General features: G+C 38.2%; 3 protein-coding genes and 1 pseudogene across 3 annotated transcripts; 2 read left to right on the top strand and 2 right to left on the bottom strand.

Moving 5' to 3' along the window:
• Window positions 1-3,614: 3,614 nt before the first annotated feature.
• On the top strand, window positions 3,615-14,472 carry LOC148697117 (peptide methionine sulfoxide reductase B2, chloroplastic-like; annotated as a pseudogene).
• On the bottom strand, window positions 10,867-12,905 carry LOC137728233 (uncharacterized). The gene is made up of 2 exons (XM_088694892.1): window positions 11,541-12,905; window positions 10,867-11,214 (listed from the first exon to the last, which is right to left on the bottom strand). The coding sequence occupies exons 1-2, from the start codon at window positions 12,673-12,675 to the stop codon at window positions 11,186-11,188; spliced, it is 1,164 nt and encodes a 387-aa protein (XP_088551018.1). The 5' UTR covers window positions 12,676-12,905; the 3' UTR covers window positions 10,867-11,185.
• A 4,324-nt stretch (window positions 14,473-18,796) lies between the features above and the next one.
• On the bottom strand, window positions 18,797-19,977 carry LOC137724560 (L10-interacting MYB domain-containing protein-like). Its single transcript, XM_088693302.1, has 2 exons — window positions 19,587-19,977; window positions 18,797-19,511 (listed from the first exon to the last, which is right to left on the bottom strand). Exons 1-2 carry the CDS (start codon window positions 19,917-19,919, stop codon window positions 18,936-18,938), a joined length of 909 nt encoding a protein of 302 aa, XP_088549428.1. The 5' UTR covers window positions 19,920-19,977; the 3' UTR covers window positions 18,797-18,935.
• Window positions 19,978-21,336: 1,359 nt separating this feature from the next.
• Window positions 21,337-22,131, top strand: LOC148697116 (NAC domain-containing protein 30-like). The gene is made up of 2 exons (XM_088693454.1): window positions 21,337-21,496; window positions 21,830-22,131. Exons 1-2 carry the CDS (start codon window positions 21,337-21,339, stop codon window positions 22,129-22,131), a joined length of 462 nt encoding a protein of 153 aa, XP_088549580.1.
• The last annotated feature ends 1,971 nt before the right edge of the window (window positions 22,132-24,102 follow it).

The raw sequence follows: 24,102 nt of genomic DNA, 5'->3' as shown, positions 1-24,102 counted from the left end.
TCTACAAGTATCCGACATTAATCCTTATTGGTGTACGTGGGAAGCATTTCCTCTATCGCCCTGAAAGGACATCATATGGATTAAAAGGGTCGATCACCCTAAATTTACGATTCATTTGATATGGAACACACTAGTGTTACACTTAAATCTCTTGTTGAGTTTGTTACTTTGGTATGGCATGTCATTAGTTTGTTACATGTCTGGCCTCTGTTATCAGTTCATATTCTGCAGAAACCAGCTACTAAAGAATTTGTGCTTAACTAGGTGGAATACTAATAAATTTCCAAAAGAAAGTCCTCTAACTTTTTATCGTGCGAGCAAACCAATTCTACAGCCCATTGATATGCCAGATAGATTTAAAGTTTTAAAGTTGTTCTTGAGAATAACTGAGTGAGTTCAGAGCAGGTGCCCATCCAACGATTTGGTTGGGACAAAAGGATGTTGTTTTAGTATGGGCCAGAATTGCATACACTGGTGCTTACTTGGTGTACCGGATACATGGGTTGACATATTATTAGAATTGATTCACGTTGGGTTGGAGATAAGATGGTGAACAACACTAGGTACATCGATGAATGGAAATTGCATACAAGGATGACTCTTGTAGAAGCCGAGTTGAGCAGAATCATCATATTCTTTTTGTAACACAAGGCAGGCCAAGATAAAGTTAGGCATTGGGCGCATACAATCGCGTCGCAAGTTTAATTGGAAATTTGTTGACATCGTTTGATGGAGGACGGCAGCTATTTGTTTTCTTTGCTGTGAAGGAGAATGACAGGGTACATATTCAACTGAAGCATAACAAAATCAGACCACGAAGAAAAAAATTGTAACAAGTGAGTAGCATTATAATTCATCATTTTTTATTGAAATTATTTACGGAGTCAAAAAAGGTAATTCCTAAATAGATCATGGTTTTCTCGGTCCTCTAGGTTAAAACAGAATTGTGAAGCATTCAGGATGGCGTTTATGCATGTAATTTAAACTTTGCGTTGCTTAAAATGCTTGTTTTTAAACAGTAGCTTTTACACCCAATTGTATAGGTATTCAAACTTTCGATCTTTTTCAGTTTGTGAGGAGATGTGAGAGTTGGTGTCATACAAGTCCAATGAATTTAACAGGGCTAGGACCAGGGCCACAAGTAATATTAGCATGTGGGCTTTGGCCCAAAACTCAGTGTTGTCTACTTCCGAGTTCTCAACATTAAAAACATCAAGCAGCCTAAATTCCTCTGAAAATGGCGTTGGGAATCCATCTTCTTTCCCTACAACGGCCCCACCAATCTCCAAACTTCCACACCAACAATGGACCCCTATCTCTGGATTCATTCCACCTTGGCTCGAATCTTTTCTTCCAAAAACGATGTATCAGCTACAATGGATTCCATCAAGCTTCAAAATCAGTCATGCCCTACTTTCTCACTTCTAGCCTCATTTTTACTTTTGATACTTGGATTCAGCGAAAGAAAACTAAAACGAAGGGTTAGATTGCAACATTTGTTTCTACTGTTTCAACATCTCCACCAGAGACAATTGACACTGTGATATTGAAGACAAACACTTTTCAACCTCTGAAGCCCTGATCATCTCTATATATGCTCTAAACTTCAACATTTGTTGGCTAGCAACGCACCTTCAACATTTGTTGGCTAACAAGAAGTGATGAACGGTGATTATTTCTTCATGTGGGTCATCCACTTTTATAACATATTTTTAATTATTAGGGGTATAAAAACAGTGTAAAAACGTTTGGTGAATTTTAATATAAAAGTTATATAATTGTATATAATGAAAAAAATGGCATGGTAATGGGGCAGTGACAATGACAGCGGTGGCAAGAACAAAGATGGTGATTATGGTGGTGGCGGTGGTAATGGTAGCAATAGTGATGGGGTATGGTTGTGTGCCAATAAAAGAGTGTGGTGGTTGGGTTGTAGTGGTTACAGTGATGGTAAGGCCAGTGACAACGATGGTGGTGTACTGGTGTTTATGGTTATGGTGGCCGTGGTGATGATTGTGGTATGTATAAAGAAGGATAATATAGGGTTTTTAGAGTGTTAAAACTTCGAACTCGGAAGAAGTGAACTTTGGAAAGAGAACCTGCTTGACGTTGTTGACTGAAAACACCTTTTTTTTCTTCTTCTTTTTGGATATACCATATATGGGCTTATAAACATAATTTGGTACCCCAATCAAATTTGGGCCCTAGACAAGTGCCCTATTAGTATTGGGTTAGGGCCAACCCTGTTTACTAAAGTAACAAAAATCAATCATGCCTATGTATCATGGTGTGGGACCGATTTCTCTCCCACATAACAATTAACAATTTAATTCACTAACGTTGTGAATTGACAATTGATGATTGAATTTTTTTTTTTTATTGAACAAACAACATTATGTACATTAAGGGGGAGATGGTGAGTTTAGCCTCACAATGAGCTAGCAATAATATGGTTCAAATTCGCCTTTGGCAAGAATCGAACCTAAGACCTCTCACTTAAAAGTGAAGAGGAATACCGCTAGATCGTAGTATTAAGTGACAATGATTGAATTTCTTGTTTTTTGGTCAAACATTATAAAATTTATTAATAAAGAAGGCTAGCACAAGAGAAGGCTAGCAAAAAAGAAAGGCAGCCCAAAACAAACAAGTAAAAGCACAATCCAACATAATAGAAAATCCAATAAATAGAAAAAGAAAGATCACAGGCTCAAAAAAGGGAAAACTTTAATTGAAACCCTAGATCTGAAAAAAGAAAAATGCCGCTTCCTCTAAGCTAGTTGTAGCACCTTCATAACGCCAACATCGTCAAGAAGACGAACCAAGGAACCAAACGGATGAACGAAAAATACGGTGGCCAAGCCACCCGCATAGTGAGCACTCCCATAATCTTACCAAATAGTGCAAAAAGCACTTTAAAAGCCACCGAACACTGAAGCACTTTTCTAAAGGAGAAACTTGGAAGAGCCATATGATAGAATGAGGAACCAAGGTTGATGATAGAGGATTCGTGAAGAGGAACAACAACTGGGGAGGAAAGATGCATAATAAGCTGAGATAAACTCATAGCAAAATTGAGACAAGAGCTTAAAAGAAAATGAGACAAAAGCTCAGAGCACAACACCAAAGGATAACAGATATTACTGAAGACAAGGGAAAGAAAGAAAGCATAAAAAAAAAAAACAAAAACAAAAACAAAAACAAAAGGAAGGGATAGACCAGAACGGAGGGAAATAAGGGGTTTGAGGGAAGGGGTTAGTGGGCTAGAAGGGAGCAGGAAAAAGAAAAAGATAGGAGGTTACTTGCTGAACCTAACCAAAGAGGAATGAGTTGGCGAAGAGCAGTTGGCTTTTGGGGGGAGGGGGGTTGTGCAAGAAAATGGGAGTAACCAAGGTTGGTTTTGATGTTTAGGTTGGTACTTTGGTAGGCTCCACACTATCTCACGACTCATCTAAGTTCTTGATTGAATTTATTGTTTAAATCATTAAAGAAGCTATCTGACCACCAACCACTATATCATTTGATTTAAAAAATTGCAGTTAAGCAAATAATAAAATCATAGGCCCCCCTAAAACAGGGTGCATATTCTATTACAGTTGAACTAGTTCTATCTTGAAATGGGCTTGCACGTTCTGAGGTCATTTCCCCTTTCTTCCTCTAAGACCAAAATCTTCAATAGTACCACCATTACACCCACTCTCTGCAACCTCCTTGGCCCTCCAAACCCTAAACCCAGTTCTCTCTTCCGAACCTATTTCACAACTTTACCCCCAAAACACATCACAAATGTCATACCCTCTGTTGGGTTTGCTGGGTCTATTGGGTCTTTGTATCGCAGTAAGCGGAGCTTTCGAGGTGGGGTAGTTGTAGCCATGGCTGCACCTAGGTCGACCCAGAAATCTGAGAATAAGTGGCGGACTATGCTTTCTCCCAAACGGTTTTAGATTCTGAGGTAGAGAGGCATAGAGTATGTTACGATTATAATAGTGGTTAGAATAATAGTGGAATATTATTTAGCTAAATGTTGTTATTGTTAGTGGTCAGCTAGCACTATGAGAATGATGGTTCTATAAGAACCAATTGTGGCATTATTCTGCCAACGGAATTGAATTAGAAAACAATATTACAAAAAATACTCATTTCTCTTTCTCTTTCTATTTCCCTTTCCCACATCACCGCCATTGCTATCTGCTACTAGTAGGTTGAGATAGGGAATTTGGGAGTTGTGCCTTAACATTTGGTATCATCTTCTCGATCCTGAGTCTCCCTCTTGTATGCCCCACCATACCACCAATTCTATAATGTTTACTGTCAAATCGCGCCACTCTGCCGTGAAAGCTAATCTGGAAGCCATTCCTCAGCTGATCCAAACTTCCACTGCCACTTCGGACGCCAGATTCATCGCCCTCAAAACGAAGTTCGCCCTTCTCCTGAAGCATCTCCATCGTGACCCTAGCTTTCAAGGCGGTGCCAAATCCACTGATTCCTCCTTTAATTATGATGGATAATGGCGATTTTTGCTATCTCGACACTCATCGGTTTCAACGCCGTGATTTTTTTGAATGAAGTGGGTTCACTCCTCGCCCGCGGTGGCCGCATCGTTTGGATTTTCCTCGTTTCTCTGACGGCGATGATCTCTTAACTTGGATCTATAAAGGTCGAACAATATTTTGCTTACTACCACACTTTGGAGAATCAGAATATGCTGACTACCTCGTTCCACCTTCCCTTACTCGGTCGCGGCCTCAAACCTTTCTTTATAAGAAACTCACTCCCAATAAGGTTCAACGAAAGAAGGACAAAGACGAGTGTTGGTTATGTGACGAAAAGTGGGTTCGCGGATTGAAGTGTGTATTCAATGGAAATTGATAAGTTGGAGGCATCAAATTTGAGTCTTTAGCAACTCATTGAGCTGTAAGGTGTGCTCGAGTAGTTTGAAGAGGTCTTTAGGACTCCTACTACCTTGCCACCTCCACGGGCTCATGATCACCAGATTCCATTGCTTCCTGGTTCCAAGCCTTTGAGTATTCGACCATACCATTATGGTCCTATGCAAAAGACTAAGATTGAACGAGCTGTGCAGGAACTTTTGGATGCTGGATTCATCCAGCGAAGTCATTTCCCCTTTTCATTTCCAGTTTTCTTGGTCAAGAAGAAGGAAGGCACTTGGAGGCTTTGCATGGACTATCATAAATTAACAACATCACCTTAAGGATAAATATCATATTCCATTAGTGGATGATTTGTGAGATGAATTGCATGGCGCTCAGTATTTTTCTAATCTTGATCTTAGGTCTGGATATTACCAGATCCGTATACATCCCTTAGATGTGGACAAGACTGCATTCCGAACTTACCAAGGGCATTATGAGTTCTTAGTAATGCCCTTTGGTTTTACAAATGCCTTTACCACTTTCCAAGCCCTTATGAATGACATTTTTAAGCCATACCTCCGGAAGTTCATATTAGTGTTCTTTGACGACATTTTGGTGTACAACAAGACCTAGGAGGACTAGCTTTCACACCTACACCAAACTTTGGAGTTATTACAGAAACACCAATTGGCAGTGAAGAAATCAAAATGCTCTTTTGGTCAATCACAGGTGGAATATTTGGGGCACATCGTATTTTTTGATGGGGTGGATGCGGATCCTACTAAGATTCAAGCAATTATGGATTGGCCAATACCAAAAAATGTCAAAGAGTTGAAGGGAAGGAGTGTCAACCCTTGTACCAACTAACTAAAAATGATGGATTCAATTGGTCCCTTGAAGCCACAGCAGCTTTCCAAGCACTAAAAAGAACAATGACTTCTCCACAGCTATTAGCCTTACCCAATTTCTCTATTCCCTTCACTTTGGAGTGTGATGCATTGGGAAATGGAATAGGGGCTATGTTGCAACAGAATGGCAAACCTATAGCTTTTACGAGTCAAGCGTTGAGACCACGGAATCAAGCATTGTGTACAAACGAAAAAGAGTTGATTGCCATTGTTAGTGCTGTCAAAAAATGCAAAATTACCTTCAAGGGCACCACTTCATCATAAAGACAAATCATAGCAGCTTGAAATACTTTATGAGTCAAAGAACTAATACCTTATTCCAACATAAATGGGTGGCCAAATTGTTGGGATTCGATTACGAGATACAATATAGGCAAGGCAATGACAACATACTGGCTGATGCCTTATCTCGAGTAGCTGGATCGTCTCAATTACAAGAGGAACCTCTTCGTGACTTATTAGAGTGCAAAGCTATAACATACCCCTACTTCGGGTGGCTAGATGAACTTCGAAGAGGATTAAAACAAGATAGTTGGATCCAAAGCAAGGTGCATGAGGTGTTAGGATATTCTTAAGCTGCTGCAATTGACCCCAATCTATCTAAGTACCATTTAGACAATGGTTTTCTCAAATACAAGGGTCGAATCGTGCTTAGCCCAGATTCGAGTTGGAGAATGAAGGTCTTTGAGGAACATCACTCTTCTCCAAGTGCAGGCCATGAAGGGGTTCTAAAGACTTATCAAAGATTAAAGAGGGGCTTTTATTGGGTAGGGATGAGGAAAAATCTCAGGTCATGGGTGGCTGAATGTCGGGAATGCCAGCAAAATAAGAACGAAACCATCTCCCCTCCCAGATTGCTACAACCTCTGCCTTACACATGTATGGAAGGACATTAGCATGGATTTCATCACTGGTTTGCCTTTATGCAAAGGCAAGTCAGTAATCCTAGTAGTAGTAGACAGGTTGTCCAAGTATGCTTATTTCATTCCCTTAGCACATCCATGTACAACAAGCATGGTAGCTCAGGAGTTTGTTGATAATGTGTTTAAACACCATAGGATGCCTTCTACCATTGTGAGTGACCGAGACACCATTTTTATGAGTGGTTTTTGGAAAGAATTTTTTAAATTGCAAGGTTCCAAGTTATGTATAAGCTCGGGTTACCATCCACAGAGTGATGGCCAGACTGAGGTGGTGAATCGGTGCCTGGAACATACTTGCAATGCTTCACTAGTTGTCAACCTAAAAAGTGGCTCCACTGGCTTCCATGAGCAAAATGGAGCTATAACACTTGCTACCTTTCAAAATTCACCCCTTTCGAAGTGGTCTATGGTTATCCACCACCACACATCGCATCTTATGAGCTTGGCACCACTAAGTTGGATATCGTGGAGCAAGGGCTGCTAGCTAAGGACAAACTCTTAGCAATGCTCAGGACCAATTTGTAGGTAGCTCAGAATTGGATGAAAACACAAGCTGATAAACATTGGAGTGAAAGGGTTTTTAAAGGAAGGAGATTTGGTGTATTTGAAATTGATTCCCTATTAATTGCAATCCTTGGCATCTCATGCTTACCATAAGCTTCATCCCAGGTACTATGGTCCGTATGAGGTTTCGGAAAAGATTGGGAAGGTTGCCTGCCAGTTGAAACCACTTGAGGATTCAAAAATTCATCCAGTCTTTCATGTTAGTTGCTTGAAGAAGCACTTGGGAGACAGTCACTGCAACTACATTCTTGCCTACTGTCACTAATGATGGGTTGCTACCACTCGAACCACTTAAGGTTCTACAAAGAAGGGTCTACAAGAAGGGCAAAGCTGCTGGAGTTTAGTTGTTAATCTAGTGGAAGGACAACAAAGAGGACGAAGTTACATGGGAGGATTATGATGAGTTTGCTGCCAGATTTCCTGAGTTTAGTGAGGACAAGGTTTATTTTGTAAGGGAGGGGTAGTGTTACGATTATAAAAGTGGTTAGAATAATAGTGGAATATTATTTAGCTAAATGTTGTTATTGTTAGTGGCCAATTGGCACTGTGAAAAGGATGGTTGTATAAGAACCAATTGTGGCGTTGTTCTGCCAACGAAATTGAATTAGAAAACAATATTACAAAAAATACTCCTCTCTCTCTCTCTCTCTCTCTCTCTCTCTCTCTCTCTCTCCGTCCCACTTCACTGCCATTGCTCTCTGCTACTAGCAGGTTGAGATAGGGAATTTGGGAGTTGTGCCTTAACAGAGTAAGATGCACTTTTGCAGTTGTTAGTTTAGTTGCTTATTTATTTTGATTTAGACTTGCAGTATATTAATCATTGTTCTTCATCTCCTTATCCATCATATCTAATCTGGAGATTACATAAATACTAGTATAGAAATTATAGCTTTAATTTGTGATGTATATTTTCATATGTGCATTGTACAATGGTTCGGGTATATATGAGGAAGGAGACTAAGAAAAAACAAAAAAAAAACATTCCCCTTAAAACAAGGAATAAAACAAGGAGTAAAACATGGAGTAAAACAAGGAATAAAACATTCCTTAAATCAAGGAATAAAACATTCCTTAAATCAAGGAACTTATTATTTTCAACACTCCCCCTCAAGCTGGATCGAGGAGGTTCACTGAGCCAAGCTTGCCCAATAACCGATGAAACTGAGATGATGCTAGTGCCTTTGTAAAAAGATCTGCTAGTTGATCATGGCTTCGTGTGAACATGGTCCGGATGATTTGCGTTTGAACTTGAGCTCTGATGAAATGACAATCCACTTCAATATGTTTGGTTCTTTCATGGAACACAGGATTGGCAGCAATGTGCATGGCTGCCTGATTATCACACATAAGCGTCATAGGGGTAGAACTAGGAAACCCTAAGTCTGAAAGAAGCCCTTTAAGCCAAATGAGTTCACAAGCAGTGGCTGCCATGGCTCGATATTCAGCCTCTGCGCTGGAACGAGCAATTACCTGTTGCTTCTTACTCTTCCATGTGACAAGGTTTCCACCAACAAATGTACAATAGCCTGTGATTGATTTCCTATCAATTGCATTACCTGCCTAGTCTGCATCTGTGTAGCCACTAATGACAGTGGACTGATTGTTATGCATTGTAATTCCTTGCCCAATTGAACCCTTAAGATAACGAAGGATTCTCTTAACAAGGTTAAGGTGATCAACAGTGGGAGAGTGCATGAACTGACTAGCCAAGCTCACTGCATATGTGATATCTGGACGAGTGATAGTAAGGTATATGAGCTTGCCTACTAATCGTTGATAGTAGCTTACATCATGCATGGCTTCTCCATCTATGCTGAGCTTCAGTTTACAATCAACGGGAGTGATAGCAGGCTTGCAGTCAAGCATTTTTGCTTCTTGAAGGAGGTCCAATACATATTTCCGTTGATGTAGAAACAGTCCTTTTGAAGATGTTGCCATTTCGATCCCCAAAAAATACTTTAACCTTCCCAAATCTTTGATAGCGAAAACTTGATGTAGTGAGAGTTTTAGTGCCTCAATCTCCACGGTATTATCTCCAGTGATGATAAGATCATCAACATAGATGAGGACCACCAACTTCCCCCTGGTGCCAGTTCTTACAAATAGCGAAGAATCAGCATTACTTCGCATGAATCCAGCCTTTTCCATAACAGAACTGAGCTTGGCATACCAAGCTCTTGGTGATTGTTTCAATCCGTATATTGCCTTGTGCAATTTACAAACCATGTTGCCTTTAATACCATCATAGCCTGGAGGAGGTTGCATATACACTTCTTCCTGCAGCTCGCCGTGAAGGAAAGCATTCTTCACGTCCATTTGGTAGAGTGACCACCCACAATTGATTGCAACTGACAGTAAAACCCTGACTGAGTTCATCTTGGCCACCGGTGCAAATGTTTCCTTATAATCTACACCAAAGGTTTGGGTGAAACCTCGAGCAACAAGTCTAGCCTTGTGTCTCTCGATAGATCCATCAGCTTTGAATTTAGTCTTGTAAATCCAACGACTTCCAACAGCCTTCTTTCCTGGTGGTAGTTGAACTAGGCTCCAGGTGCAATTCTCTTCCAGTGCACGAAGCTCTTCTTTCATGGCTTGGTTCCATTGTGGGAGAAGTAATGCTTCTTGAAAGCTTCTTGGTTCATAGTGCTTATCAATTTCACTGAGAAATGTAGCATGAGATGTTGAGAACTTACTAAAGCTGATACATTCATTGATTGGATGTCGTGAGGCATATGTAACATAGTCCTGCAACCTGACTGGAGGTTTTCTGATTCGAGGAGGATTTCTTTTAATCACCTGAGACTCTGTAGAGGGCGGAGAATGATCAGAGTAGAACTCGTCTTCACTCTCACTGGTAGTAATTTGGTCAGTTTGAACTTCTTCACAATCTAGACTTACAATGACTGATCTATTTTCCAACATCGGATAATTAAAGTTTTGAGGGAGTGGGAACATGTCAACTAAATCCTCCCCCTGACTTGTAAAATAGGGATAGTCTTCTTCGAACTTCACATCTCTTGAAACTGTGCACTTCTTAGTGACTGGATTGAAGCACTTGTATCCCTTTTGAGTGGTCGAGTATCCCATAAACACACACTTGGTTGCCCTGGCATCTAGTTTGTCACGGTTCAAGGTTTGGATGTGAACAAAACATACACAACCAAACACCTTGAGATGTGTCAAATCTATTTTCCTCCCCTTAAGAACTTCATATGGAGATTTAAACCCTAGCACACGACTTGGAAGTCGATTGATGAGATAAGTGGCAGTAAGGATGGCAAACGACCAAAATTTCTTTGGAACGTGCATGTGAATCATGAGAGCACGAGTTTTTTCCAAGAGATCTCTATTTTTCCTCTCGGCTACTCCATTTTGTTGGGGAGTCCCCACACAGCTGGTTTGATGTATGATACCCTGAGAACTTATGTATTGAAGCATGTTGTTGGATAGAAATTCAGTGCCATTATCTGACCTTAAAACCTTAATGTTTGATTGAAATTGCGTTTTAACATGCATGTGAAAGTCTTTGAAAATGGTAGGGACTTCACTTTTTGATTTCATAAGATATAGAAAACTTGTTCGAGAGAAATCATCAACAAATAGAACAAAATATTTAAAACCTTCCATTGATTCAGTTGCAGGTCCCCATACATCGGTGTGTACCATTTCAAAAGGTTTACTTGTCCTAGACATTGAATTACCAAAAGGTAGCCTAGTAAACTTAGAAAATTGACAAGTATCACAAGTAGGATAAGGGTTACAAAAAATTGGAAACAGTTTCGACAAGACAAGTTCAGAGGGGTGAGCTAATCTCATATGCCAAAGTTGATTTTCATCTATGGACTTTGATTGAGCTTGAAGAGCCTGAGTGAAACATGCATTCTTGCACAGGTAGTAAAGTCCATTTATGAAGACCCCTTCACCAATCATCTTCATGGTGAGAACATCCTGAAACATCACTTTATTTGGTGAGAAAATAGCACGGCAGTTTAGGGTGTTGGTGATCTTTCCAATTGACAAAAGTTGGAAGGGAAAGGTTGGTACATAGAGGGCAGTGGAAGGTGTTTTTTGAGAGAGTAAGTTTATTTCTCCTTTTCCCAAAACTAAGACATTTTTTCCATTTGCAACAGACACATGTGAGGGGCTTGAAAATTTTTTAAAATGATGTAAATTTGTAACTTTGTTTGTCATATGATCTGTGGCGCCTGAATCAATTATCCAACAATCAGTTTCAGTACTAGTTAATAGGGCAGTAGTAAAGGCTTTGAGTATACCTGATGCTTCTCCCTTTGGAACTTTCTCATTTCCAGCAAGAAATCCGGCAAATTGTCCCAACATAGCTGTGTGACTACCCTCTTCATTGCCTTGACCATGTGTGCCTCCTCCGTGTCCCTTACTTTGTAGGTAAGCTGCAAATTCATTGATCAATGACAATGGATTGGCAGTGAACTCCATGGATCCTTGTGAGATAGTAGGAGCGTGAGCATTAGCAAGTTTTGCCTTGAAATGAGGTTGAAAATGTTGTGAGGACCTTGGTATCATCCTTCCATCTTTGCTAAACTTAGGCTTGAGTTCAGGATGAAGTTCCCAACACTTGTCTTCCTCATGACCAACACCATTGCAATATTTGCATTTTAGATGTGTGTTTCTTCCCTTGTATACCTTGGCTTCTGAGTTCTTGTAATTTGATGCATATGCCCGAGTCTCCGTTAATCTAGGATTGGGATCAACATTCATAACCTTCTTCCTTGCTTCTTCTCGTTGGATAGTTGCACAAACATTGTTGAAGGTAGGCAGGTCTTGACTCATCAAGATGTGACTCCTTAGGTCCTCGTACTCAGAACTCATACTCCCTAACAGCTGATAAATTTTGTCTTCCTCAGCTCGTTTTAGGAGAATGGTAGGATCTGTGGTATGAGGGAGATATACATCCAACTCATTCCACATGGCTTTGAGACTCCCAAGGTGTTGAACAAATGCTTTCCCTTCTTGTTGAGCACTGGCAATGTCCTTCTTTAATTGGAAGACCCGTGCATAGTTGTTTTGATTTCCATACATATCCTGCAAAGCTTTCCAAAGATCATGGGCGGAATTGGAGTAGCTAAAAATTTCAGCAACATGTTTCTCCATGGTGTTGAGCAGCAAGGACATGACAAGTTGATCTTTGCAGAGCCATGCATTGTATGTAGAGGAAGAACGATCTGGAGCTTCCACGCTTCCATTTACAAACCCTAGCTTCCCTTTGCCTCCGAGAGCTAGGGAAACAGCTCGAGACCAAGGAAGATAATTGAACTCGTTCAAGAGAACTGAACATAAACGTTGATTGGTGTTAACCTCAACGTCTGAGGAGTTTGGAGAGAGATTGTGCCGGGTTTCCTTATCATGGTTGACAGAACTTTCTTCAGTCATGACTTAGACCTTGAAAGAAAGAAAAATTCGCAGCAGCAAGAATGGCAGAGACAGGTTACAAATGAACCTGCTCTGATACCATATAGAAATTATAGCTTTAATTTGTGATGTATATTTTCATATGTGCATTGTACAATGGTTCGGGTATATATGAGGAAGGAGACTAAGAAAAAACAAAAAAAAAACATTCCCCTTAAAACAAGGAATAAAACAAGGAGTAAAACATGGAGTAAAACAAGGAATAAAGCATTCCTTAAATCAAGGAATAAAACATTCCTTAAATCAAGGAACTTATTATTTTCAACAACTAGCTTGGGTCTATGGAATTCTAAATGAAGTTTATCATGTCTAGTATAACAAAGACAGCTGCTTTTCACGAAATGAGCAAGTTCCGGTTTTTATCTAAATATAAGTGGCGAAAACAAGCATCATTAGGGTTGTTGTACCTCTGTCATATAAAATGTTATAAACATTGGCATGTTGATTGCCATGACCGCGACTTACTCGGGGAAAGTGGTTAATATGAGATGAGAGAGATGATATGAGTGGTATCCAAAAACCAAATAATTCAGATTCGGTACTGAAATGGGCGCAAAAAGGTCCATGCTCATACTGTATGACTGAGACTAAACTTGAATGTGATCCTACTGTAGACATTTCTCTCCTTCGGATCGATTAATATAGACTGAAGACACCAAACATTAAGCATTATACAAGTGGAGTTGCAATAGGGGATGCTGCTATATTTAAATTGCAACGGTTATATCTGTACACTTGCATAAAGATTTCAAGTATTAATCTGTGAGCAAATAGACCCACAATTTGTCGATCCCTCTTGAAATTTTAGGAAATGTGATATGTAAACACAAGAGTGAAGACTGACTTGTGATCTGAACATTATTTGGTGCTATAAAGGTATCCGGGCACAGGAGAATATGACAAGTTCTCTGAGGAGGGAATCTATACCAGTGCAGGATGCGGGACTCCTCTCTACAGATCCACAACCAAATTTAACTCGGGTTGTGGCTGGCCAGCTTTTTATGAGGGTCTTCCTGGGGCGATAAATTTTAACGTGAGTAAGCTTCCTTGCGTTAATCCTTATTTTTTTTGTTTCTTAATCTTAAATTAATTCAAGCTATCAGTTTTATTGTTAATGAAATTCTTATGCTATCAGCCAGACCCAGATGGAATGAGGACTGAAATATTATATGTGCGGCTTGTGGTGGACACCTGGGTCATGTATTCAAAGGAGAAGGTTTTCGAACACCCACAAATGAACGCCATTGCGTTAATAGTATTTCACTCAAGTTTGTCCCTCCCAGTGTTGAGAGAACTTGCCCCACTAACCTGGACAGAAGGAATACTGCACGTGGGTACAATATTCCTTGTCAGCAGACTACCACATGGTTACAGCTCATGTGCTCTGATGTGTTACAGCATGGGCAGCTGTGTACGCCACCTTTACAACATTTGTTTATTGCATGCGTGTGTGTAGCTTGTATATAAAACAACCAACTGCCATTACAGCAGTGATATGAATAACACAACCAAATATTAAACTTAATACCCAGTTCTAATTCATCTCATTGAAGCTCCTTGCATGTTACATTTCAATATCGTAAGTTACTGTCAGTAAAGTGGTTGTTATGTAAAGAATAAAGATTGATGGTGAAGCTTTTTGTGCTAATGTTGTCTCTCTTCTTTTTGTATGCTTTAGCTAACATAATTTCACCAAATGGGTCTTCTTTCGCTCCCATTCCTCCAGCTATCGCAGCTTATGTTCCGTCTGAGTTCTGATGTATAGGAATGGACTCATGTATCGTAGTTATGCTTTGCATTCTTGCTTTAACGGAAGATTTGTGCAAAAGGGTAACATGGTTTTGTTCGTTTGTCGTGGGGAAACCCTTATATGATGTCTATTGAGTAAAAAGAAAATCTCGTGTGCGTCCTCATTGTAAAGACTTCAGCCGCTGGTCTGGTTTATTGTTGTGAGAGGGTTGAAGTGATATACATACATTATGTGCGTGAATTTCTTTACGGACTGATAGCACGGTTGAATGGTTTTGTGCGTTAGAACTTGAAAGGATTTTGTAGAAAAACAATCTTCGGAATCAGGGTACACGAACTTGAACTAATAAGACATTAGCTAATAGCTAGTTAAGGTTTGATTTACAACTAAGACATGGATTAAGGACAACACTGCACAGCGAGCTTCTGTATTTTACCTTGAATGCTATTGCTATTTGCTAATGACAGATTCCTCAAGTTTCTACTTTCTAGATGGATAAGAGCATCTCCAGTGAGGGGTTCTATATGTAGCCGAAAAAGTGGTGAATATAACCCATTTTAGAGTTGCGAGAAATCTTTGAAGCTTTATAAAAAAAATCTCTCACAATGAAGGGTCATTTCTTTCGGGCTCTAACTCCAACCCTAGCCTATAACCTACTTCCCCACCCCCCCCCCACCCCCCCCCCCCCCCCACCCCCCCCCCCCCCCCCCCACACACACACACACACAAAAAACCCAACCCAACCCAACCCAATTTTAAAATTAGACCTAAAACCTAAAATCTAAAACAAAACTAGAAATAGCCTAGGATTTAGCCCAGAAAATGGTGTGGGCTGCGGGACCCCACTCACGTGGGCATGTTCTTCAGGATTCAGGATTTATTGAATTCAACGGCTGAGATCGAATATAATTAAATCTAACAATAACAAAAAAGATCTAAAAGCCCAAATTTAAATCCAATGGTTAAAATAATTAAAAAAATTATTTAACTCAAAATTCACCCAAATTTAGTGATTTTTCAATATTTATCGGAATCTAATTATTTTTAGGTTAAAATGTTCATAAAATTAAATTATGATAGTGTACATAATTAAAAAAAATTACTTAAAAGAAAAAATTAGCCTAAATTTATTTTTTAATAATCTCGGGCTAAAAAATTTAGGTCATAAGGGCTAGGGCATAAAAACTATTTCTAGATTTTATGGGCTAAAAATTTTAGGTTTTAGGTTAAGGGTTGGCGATGGTCTAAGGGGCTATAAATATTTATTTATGTAGTAATTTGATTATTTGACCATTTTTTTTTGTGTGTTAACTTTTCTTAAGTAGACTTTTAGACGTGTTATCTTTTTTTTTTAATTTTTTTAATTTAAGAACCTTTCAACCTAAGAAGTTCAAATTATGATAGTTAGATTTCATCACTTATAAACTGTTTGTTGGATTAGATTCTCTTATCTCAATCTCATCCGTTAAAAGATATAAACCCTCACTTTGCGCTCAGAAATAATTTTATTTTTAGGTACAGCACAACAATTTACCTAGCACCAATTAGTAAATTAGTATCATACAATTTTCAAAAAAATTATTTGAAAATTTCACACAACAATGCTCAGGAACGTTAAATCAATTTGAAATTTTAATTCTTATGGAATTTAAAACAACCATTAATTAGCTAAATTGCAATAAATTACAAACACAACCAAATATTTCATCATATAACAAGGGGCATTTTAGGTTTAAAAATTTGTAATCTAAGTCATAAAGCAAATTTAATGAACATTTTTTTTTTTGTTAAAACCCAATAAACGAGTTTAAGTTAGGAAAAAAATATATATGATGTGTTAAAGTTTTAAGGGGGAAATTTAAATTTTTAGACTAATAAAAATGAGCCTTTTTAGTAGAATAGCTTATATCATTTTATGTCTTAAGCGTTAAACATACAAAGAAAATGTAGGAGGATCTTTGGAAAAAAAATATGTAAGAAAAAGGAATTAAAAAAAATAGTAAAATGAGAGTATAAGCGTATTCGCAAATGAAGGGAGAGTGACTCACATAGATTTCTACTTTTCTTGTGGGACCCACTGTTTTCTGGGGCTGCATGTAGCTCAATTTTATGCTACCCAAAAAAGAAAGTTGCTAGCCCAAATGGTGGATCTAACCCAATTTTCCGGCTCATTGGGGATGAAAATTCTCATAAGACTTTAAATATAGTAGCCTCATGAAGAATAAAACCTACATTGGGAATGCTCTAATTGAGGATGATGCCTTCTTTTGCTTGGTTTTGTGTAGACATTTTTTTTCGTATACAGTTTCAAGTAGGTTTCCCAAGATGAGAAACCCAAAAAAATTAACAAGAAGTCATAATTGTACTACGAGAACCCAAGAAAGAAGAGTTGTTATTAGCACTTTGAAAAAAGTTATATGCACTCTAACCTCACTCATTGATCCCAATACCCGGTGATAAAGTTTGACAGCCGCTTCAAAAATGGGGAGGCTTTAAGGGCTGGTTTGGTATTGCTGTGCTTTGAAAAAAAGCTGCTGTGAGAATAAGTGGCTGTGCTGTGAGAATAAGCGGCTGTGAAATAAAGCTAGCAAAGTGTTTGGTAAACTTTTTTGTAAAAGTGCTTTTGGAAACAAAAAGCAGTATCATAGTGTTTGGTAAACTTTTTTGTAAAACAGCTGTGACTGTGTGAAATGACCAAAAAGGGTATATTACTAGATGTGCTATTAATTTAATTTTCTTAACAAATAAAAGTGAATTACTAAATATATTTTATTTTTAGAAGAAAAATATTTATAAACTTTATCTTAAATATTAATTAGTATAACAAACAACTTTAATAGAAATATTTTAGAGTAAATAGCTAGGATTCATTAGTACAACATTGTTAATGTACTTGAAAGTAGTCTAATTAGATGCATTCATCAAACTTGTTGCTATTCTATTTCTTAATGCCTCTATCTCATGTGATCCTTCAACTTGATAATTTTGATATTCATCATCATCATCATCACTACTATCGCTTTCTTCACAAAAGTCCCTGGGGTCATCAAAATGACGATCACGTTCAGAATACCTCCGTATGTAGTTATGAAGAGCCATTGTAGCAATGACAATCTTCACTTGCTTATTGAACGGGTAATTAGGCATATCCCTTAAAATTGCCCATCTTTTCTTCCATACCCCAAAAGTTCGTTCAATGATGCTCCTAAGAGAAGAATGTCTGTGGTTGAATACCTCTATGTGACCCGTTGGTTCGGCACCCCTACGAAAGTCCGGGAGGTGATATCTTTCACCTTTATATGGTCCCAAATAACCTCTCATTTGTGGGTACCCCGCATCTACCAAGTAATATTTTCCTGACAATTGAAAATTTGTTTTGTATTGTAATAATTATACAAAGCAAGTATGTAAAATGTTATAATAAGAGTATGAAGATTACCATTTGGAGGCTCAGAAAAGTTTAAATTTGGATTCCGTAGCACGGATAGAAAAACCCTTGTATCATGTGCAGTGCCTTCCCATCCGGCACAAGCAAATGTGAATTGCATGTCAAAATTACATGCAGCCATAACATTTTGAGTCGGTATTCCTTTCCTACCAATGTATGGAACTTGATCCGGAGGTGGTATTGAAGCCTCAACATGCACTCCATCTATGGCACCAATACAATCCTAAAAATAATAATATAAAAGAAAATCGTCAACCTACACTTATAGTTTGCAAATAAGTTAGAATACGAGTCAAATTTTACCTTAAAATAAGGCATGTATCTTGTATCTCTCCTTATTTCTGGGGGAATGCCACGAAACTCCGAATCCATTGGTTTGATAATATCTATTGCCATCTTACATACGATATCCAACATAGCACCAAAATATCTACTAACAGTCTCACCAGAATGTTGAAATCTCTCTTGAGCTAATCTATTTTTTACACCATGTCCCAACATATGCAAGAACATTCCTAATATTTCAGTTGCATTCATTTTCCTTGAACCTTTCAATCCATAATTAGTTTGCAAGTCATTGGATAACCTATAAAAGACATCTTTGTTCATCCTAAACATTCTATAGCATCGCACGTCATTTCCTTGCAGTACTTCCATCAACCAAATATTACCTGTATGGGAAGAATTCATACATGGAGTTTTGTGGACATATTTTAAATAATATGTTTCAACAGCTCTCGCTACAGCGCATATAATTAGACCATCCTCCAACTCCTCAACATCATCATCAGAAGTGTTCATATTGAATATACCTGTAACCTAACACATAATTCAACATTCCACAAGTCATAATCCAACAATCACTAAGAAGTCATAATCCGACATTCAAGAACAAGTCAATCCAACGTTTAACAAGAAATCATAATCCAACATTCAATAAACACAAAATACAAGCCACATTCAACACATAGTCTTAATGCAAAGTACAAACTACACAAAGTTCTAATTCATAGTTATAGCTTCTTATTGTTCTTTGTTGAACATATATTTCAACCAAGTGAGCTGAACTTCAGGATCTTGTATCGTAGTAAACACCTCTCGCTTCTCTGCAGAACAAAATAAACATGTAGCAAACAACCATAACTCGCTAGGTGGCTCACAACCAGGCAATTGTGCAACAACCGCTAACACTTCCGGAATACTACTACCTATATGCAGCGACCTCATCAATGAGTTTGCAGAACTCCTAGTTTCATAAGCTTCAACAAGACGGTCAATTTGACCACAAAGTTTTGCAGCACCTCCAATTTTTTTCCCCTTCTTATCAACCTTCTTCTTATGCAATTCTCCTTGGTTAGCCGCTCTTTTTTTTCCCTTCCTACTTGCTTGCCTTAGATCCTGCATAGTCTCAGTTTCTTCCTCCTCATATGAATCAATTTGTCCTACAGATTCCTCTCTTGACTCTGGTGGTAGTACTCCAGATGAAGGTGCCCAGGCATGTTCACCGGTAGCAATTGTACTCAAGAACATCCTATCTAACTTGTCCTCCATCTCAGGACTAATGCCTTTTTTTCGCAATTTTCCATATTCTTTGTTTATCTACAAGTAAGAAAGAATATGGTTAATACATATTGCATGATATCATAATACATATTAAAAGATAAATACACAAACCTGAATTTTATTGTTCCACCACTCCTCAGAGGCATCAACGGTACCCTTGCTTGAATTCCACCCTAAGCCAGTTTCTTTACCAACTAATTCTTTCCACAACTTCCACTCATTTTTAAGTGCATCCCACTTATTTTTCAGTTGCTTTTTTTCATAATCATGCCCTGTCTCTGCCTTGAAGTTAGCTCTAATATTTGCATATCCTTCTTTGTCAAAGTGAGTGCCCGGACGATGTCCGGCCTCAACCTCCTTGATGCAAAGATCACAAAATATTGATATATTGTGCGCATTCCATGTAGCTACAGGATTTGACGAAGATGCCCCCTTCTTTGCCATCGATACCAACTACTGATTTGTATATATACATATATATATATATTAAAACACGAACAAATGATATTGTAATATAACCAAGAAATAACCGATAAATGATTCACATACAACTACAAATACATTACATCACAAATTGGGTTCACAGTTTGTATATATACATACATATAAATACACACATATATATATAAATATATCAAGAAATAACCAATAAATATCTTCTTATCTTGGATCCTATTTATTTGTATTTAGATTGGAATTTTGTCAATGTCAAGTTTAACTCTTGTTTACTTTTCATCACAAAATTCTAATTCTTATTTATAATTGGTAAAAAGAAAGGGCTCACGTATGGAACACTTCTTTTTATCCTTGCCTTGTTGGTAGCAATATTTATGACGATGAGCTTACTAGCGTTTGTGTCATCCATCTACATTTACGGTTAATTAAAAATTAACATTTTGTGTTATGGATGATCCATCGATCGATCGATCAATGATTTGTTTGTACTATATAGATCGAATTGACAATCTCACGGTAATTAATGAAAATCTTAGATTGGTCTTAATTGATTAGTTTTGATTGTGTAGCTATGTCCTGGGTATGAAATGAAATGCTCAAAGGAATTTAATTCGCACCACTGTTACTACCAGTAGACATTGATCGAGCAGGAGGTAGGAAGCAGGGAGTGCACTGCACTCAAATATAACATGCTTGTGCCAGCAAAGTCAAGCTTTTCGGCCAACTTTTGTGTTCGATATACTTTTGCCTAATTACTCCATGCAACTAATGAAAACAAATTACTTGAGCTTAATTATAAGATAATCCTATGTTTTAATGTTAGTGTGTGGTGGTTTCCAATCCACTACTAGTCTGTCATGATTTCTTTTTCCGCAGTCATTTAGCTAAAAACACATGCAGGACCACTCACAGCTCCCACAAAGTGAAATCGCCATCATTACTAGCTAACAATTTAGCTCCTATAGAATAGGTTCTATAAAACTTATAGAATTCCTTCTTCAGTATCTCTCCAAATTAAGAGTAAATTGTTTGGTTGTCTTCTCTTTGATGTTAGACCTACGCCAATTACAAGAAGCTTGCGGCTATATGTTTGAGTAAGGAATTTATAAGTCCTAAGAAATTGAAACTAAGTTATAAAGAAAGGGACTACAAAATGTTAGATATATAGAAGATTAGGAATGACAACCATGACTGTTACATAGGCAATACGTTTGTGAGAAAAAAATGGATCACATGACTCTTTTTATTTCACATGATGGATGAATATACATGACTACAACAAGATTGGTAGTACTCTCTCTATAAACACTCATGCACATATATAGCTGGTCAAAAGTATAATAATTACTCTTCCTCATACTTCCTTGCCTGATATGCAGGTGCGTCTACATACTGAACATTAGTAATGGAGATAGAATCTTGTGTTCCACCAGGCTTCAGATTTCACCCGACAGAAGAAGAACTTGTGGGTTACTACCTGAAAAGAAAGATCAACTCACTACATATTGACCTAGATGTCATCGTTGACATTGACCTATACAAAATCGAACCATGGGACATACAACGTACTTAGAACCAACTTAATTTTAACATTTGCAGCTTGACTTCGAAATGGCATAAATAGATATGGTCCTAAGGGCGTTTTTGTGTTCATACTATATTTATATTTACAAATTTTGGATATGGCAACGTGTAGAAAGAAAACAACATTGGAAAAATGCGCGGATGCTTGTTGGTAGCAAAATCAAAACAAAACAGATAGAAACAACATAAACACAAATGCTACTCTCTGTCATCACTCATCAATGGCTAAACAAAAGAGTTTTTATTGACATCTCATAAGATTATGAGCATATTCAGTCATTCTGAGAACTATGTATATGTATTGTGTGGTACAGCGAGATGCAGGTTAGGTTACAGTGAACAGAACGAGTGGTACTTCTTCAGTCACAAAGACAAGAAGTACCCGACTGGAACGCGGACAAATAGAGCCACAGCTGCTGGATTCTGGAAGGCAACAGGAAGAGACAAGGCAGTGCTTTCAAAGGACAACATTATAGGAATGAGGAAGACCCTGGTGTTCTACAAGGGACGGGCACCTAACGGCAACAAAACCGACTGGATCATACATGAATATCGACTCCAAACTTCTGAACATGCACCCCCTCAGGCAAGTTCTTCAACATCGTCTATCCATTAACTTGTTATTTAATTTTCCTCAATTGATCCCAGCATTTGACAATACTCATTAATAATTCTCTGAAAACTTTATTGTTAAAGAGAAATGCCGTCATTACACGTGAATGAGAGTGTGAGTGGTGTGTGTGTTTTATTGGTCAATAATAGACAACCAATGAACCCCAAAAGATTAAACTGTTAATTAATGAGCTAACAATGCATTAGCTAACAAGTCAGAATGTGTGAGGCCTTGTGATCATACTTTTAACAGTATGACCATACTTTTAACAGTAATAGCATTAGCTGAAACGTTACCAGGTTAGATTAAATCCGTTCCTTTCTTGTTTTCATGTTTTTTTTTTCCAATTAGCATTATGTTGTTCACTTTGTTTATTACAATCTGATTGCACCAAAAGACAGCCTTCAGGAGTGCACAAACTACTGAAAGTAGGAAACTCTTCTCAGAATTTAGACCGTACCACAAAAAAGATAATGCAGACAGCATGAGAACACACTGAGAAAAACCAGAAACCAAGCAATCATGGAACAATGGACAGAAACACATCAAATATCACAAAGAATTAACACATGTCTTACAATCTCCGCCAAAGAAAAAAAGGGCTAATAATGTTTCAGTTATTAGTGAAAGGGAAAATACAATGGCATAATGTAAAAAAAAATTCAGCTTTCCAGCAAAAACCAAAGAGAGTAATAATAAAATTTATTATAACTTGTGCTATTATATTATATCAAGGAAAACAAACCAGAATTTTGGAGAATATAAACCCTCTGACTTCTTGGCTGCGATCTTCAATCCTGCGATCTTCTAATGTGTCACCTGCAACATAAACCCGGAACTTCTGAGGAATATTTTGACCCAAAAAACACATGACAAATCAGAAGCACATGACAAATCGAGAGCACAGTTCACAGATTAGAAGCAGAGCAAAGCAAATTATCCCTGACATATACCCAAATCAGAAGCAGACCTTCTTCAAAGCAAATTAGCCCTGACATATACCCAAATCAGAATCAGAAGCAGACCTTTTTTGTTTCCTCCACAAACCCTAATTTTTTCCCCAATTAATTTTTTCCCAATTAATTTTTTCCACAAACCATATCACCCTTCCCCAATTAATTTTTCCCCACCCTCCATCCCCAATTGTTTTTCCCGACACCCATTCCCTCATCCCTTTGCTCTTCCCACCCCTCTTTCCCTAATCTCCCCATCCCTAATTTGAAAAATCCAAACAAATAAATGAGAAGCTTACCTGGAGAAACCTGGAGAACGAGAACGAGTTCGCTAGTTTTTGAAACGACGGAACGAGAGAACGAGAGAACGAGAGAGAGCCTGAGGTTCGGGTTAGCGAGAGAGCTCTGAGGTGAAGGGAAAGTTCTGGAGGAAAGGCGTGCGAGAGAGTTCTGGAGGAAAGGCGAGAGCGTCGGTGAAGGGAAAGCCGAGGGCAATTTTGGGTTATGGTATATTTCATTAAACCTGGACACTGTTCACCCGTGTGTGGGTGAAAATAAGCTGCTTTTGGAAGCTACAAATTGCAGCTTCTTGTCATCTCTTGGTTTTGGGCTTTTTTTCACCCTCAACTTTGAAAAAAAGCTGATTTTTAAAGTTTACCAAACACCAAAAATTTTCATAGCTTTTTTTCATAGTAGCTTTTTTTTTAAGCACCTCAATCCCAAACAGGCCCTAAGCACACCCGATGGGAGCAGAAACACCGTGAATCTTGAGGTGCCCTACTACACTACTTTGAGAGCATATTCACTTATCACGTATGAAAATATGAACGGTACCATTAATTTTAGATACAAAACTTGAAAAATGAAAGTTGAAAGTATCCTGTTAACATAGGAAGTTGTTTATTCCATACCCAATCGTTCACATCCTCGCCGGGTGCAATCCCTTATTCCTTCGTATTTCCATAGGTAAAGCCAAGCCAATTTCACCAACGAAAAAGAAAACGTGCACAAACATTGGTGG

Source organism: Pyrus communis, chromosome 5 (assembly GCF_041283825.1).
Source record: "Pyrus communis isolate YQ-2024b chromosome 5, ASM4128382v1, whole genome shotgun sequence".
Classification (NCBI taxonomy): Eukaryota; Viridiplantae; Streptophyta; class Magnoliopsida; order Rosales; family Rosaceae; genus Pyrus; species Pyrus communis.
Note: the sequence above shows the minus strand (reverse complement) of the source record. Positions and strands in the feature narration are given on the sequence as shown.

What these genes read in the sequence shown, in the direction of transcription:
- LOC137728233 (XM_088694892.1), bottom strand. Translation starts at nt 12,675, where the DNA reads ATGACTGAAGAAAGTTCTGTCAACCATGATAAGGAAACCCGGCACAAT. An exon ending in TCCAAAGGGAGAAGCATCAG is followed by an intron (nt 11,215 to 11,540) that starts GTATACTCAAAG and finishes GTGATGTTTCAG; the next exon opens with GATGTTCTCACCATGAAGAT.
- LOC137724560 (XM_088693302.1), bottom strand. Translation starts at nt 19,919, where the DNA reads ATGGCAAAGAAGGGGGCATCTTCGTCAAATCCTGTAGCTACATGGAAT. An exon ending in GGTGGAACAATAAAATTCAG is followed by an intron (nt 19,512 to 19,586) that starts GTTTGTGTATTT and finishes TCTTACTTGTAG; the next exon opens with ATAAACAAAGAATATGGAAA.
- LOC148697116 (XM_088693454.1), top strand. Translation starts at nt 21,337, where the DNA reads ATGGAGATAGAATCTTGTGTTCCACCAGGCTTCAGATTTCACCCGACA. An exon ending in CGAACCATGGGACATACAAC is followed by an intron (nt 21,497 to 21,829) that starts GTACTTAGAACC and finishes TGTGTGGTACAG; the next exon opens with CGAGATGCAGGTTAGGTTAC.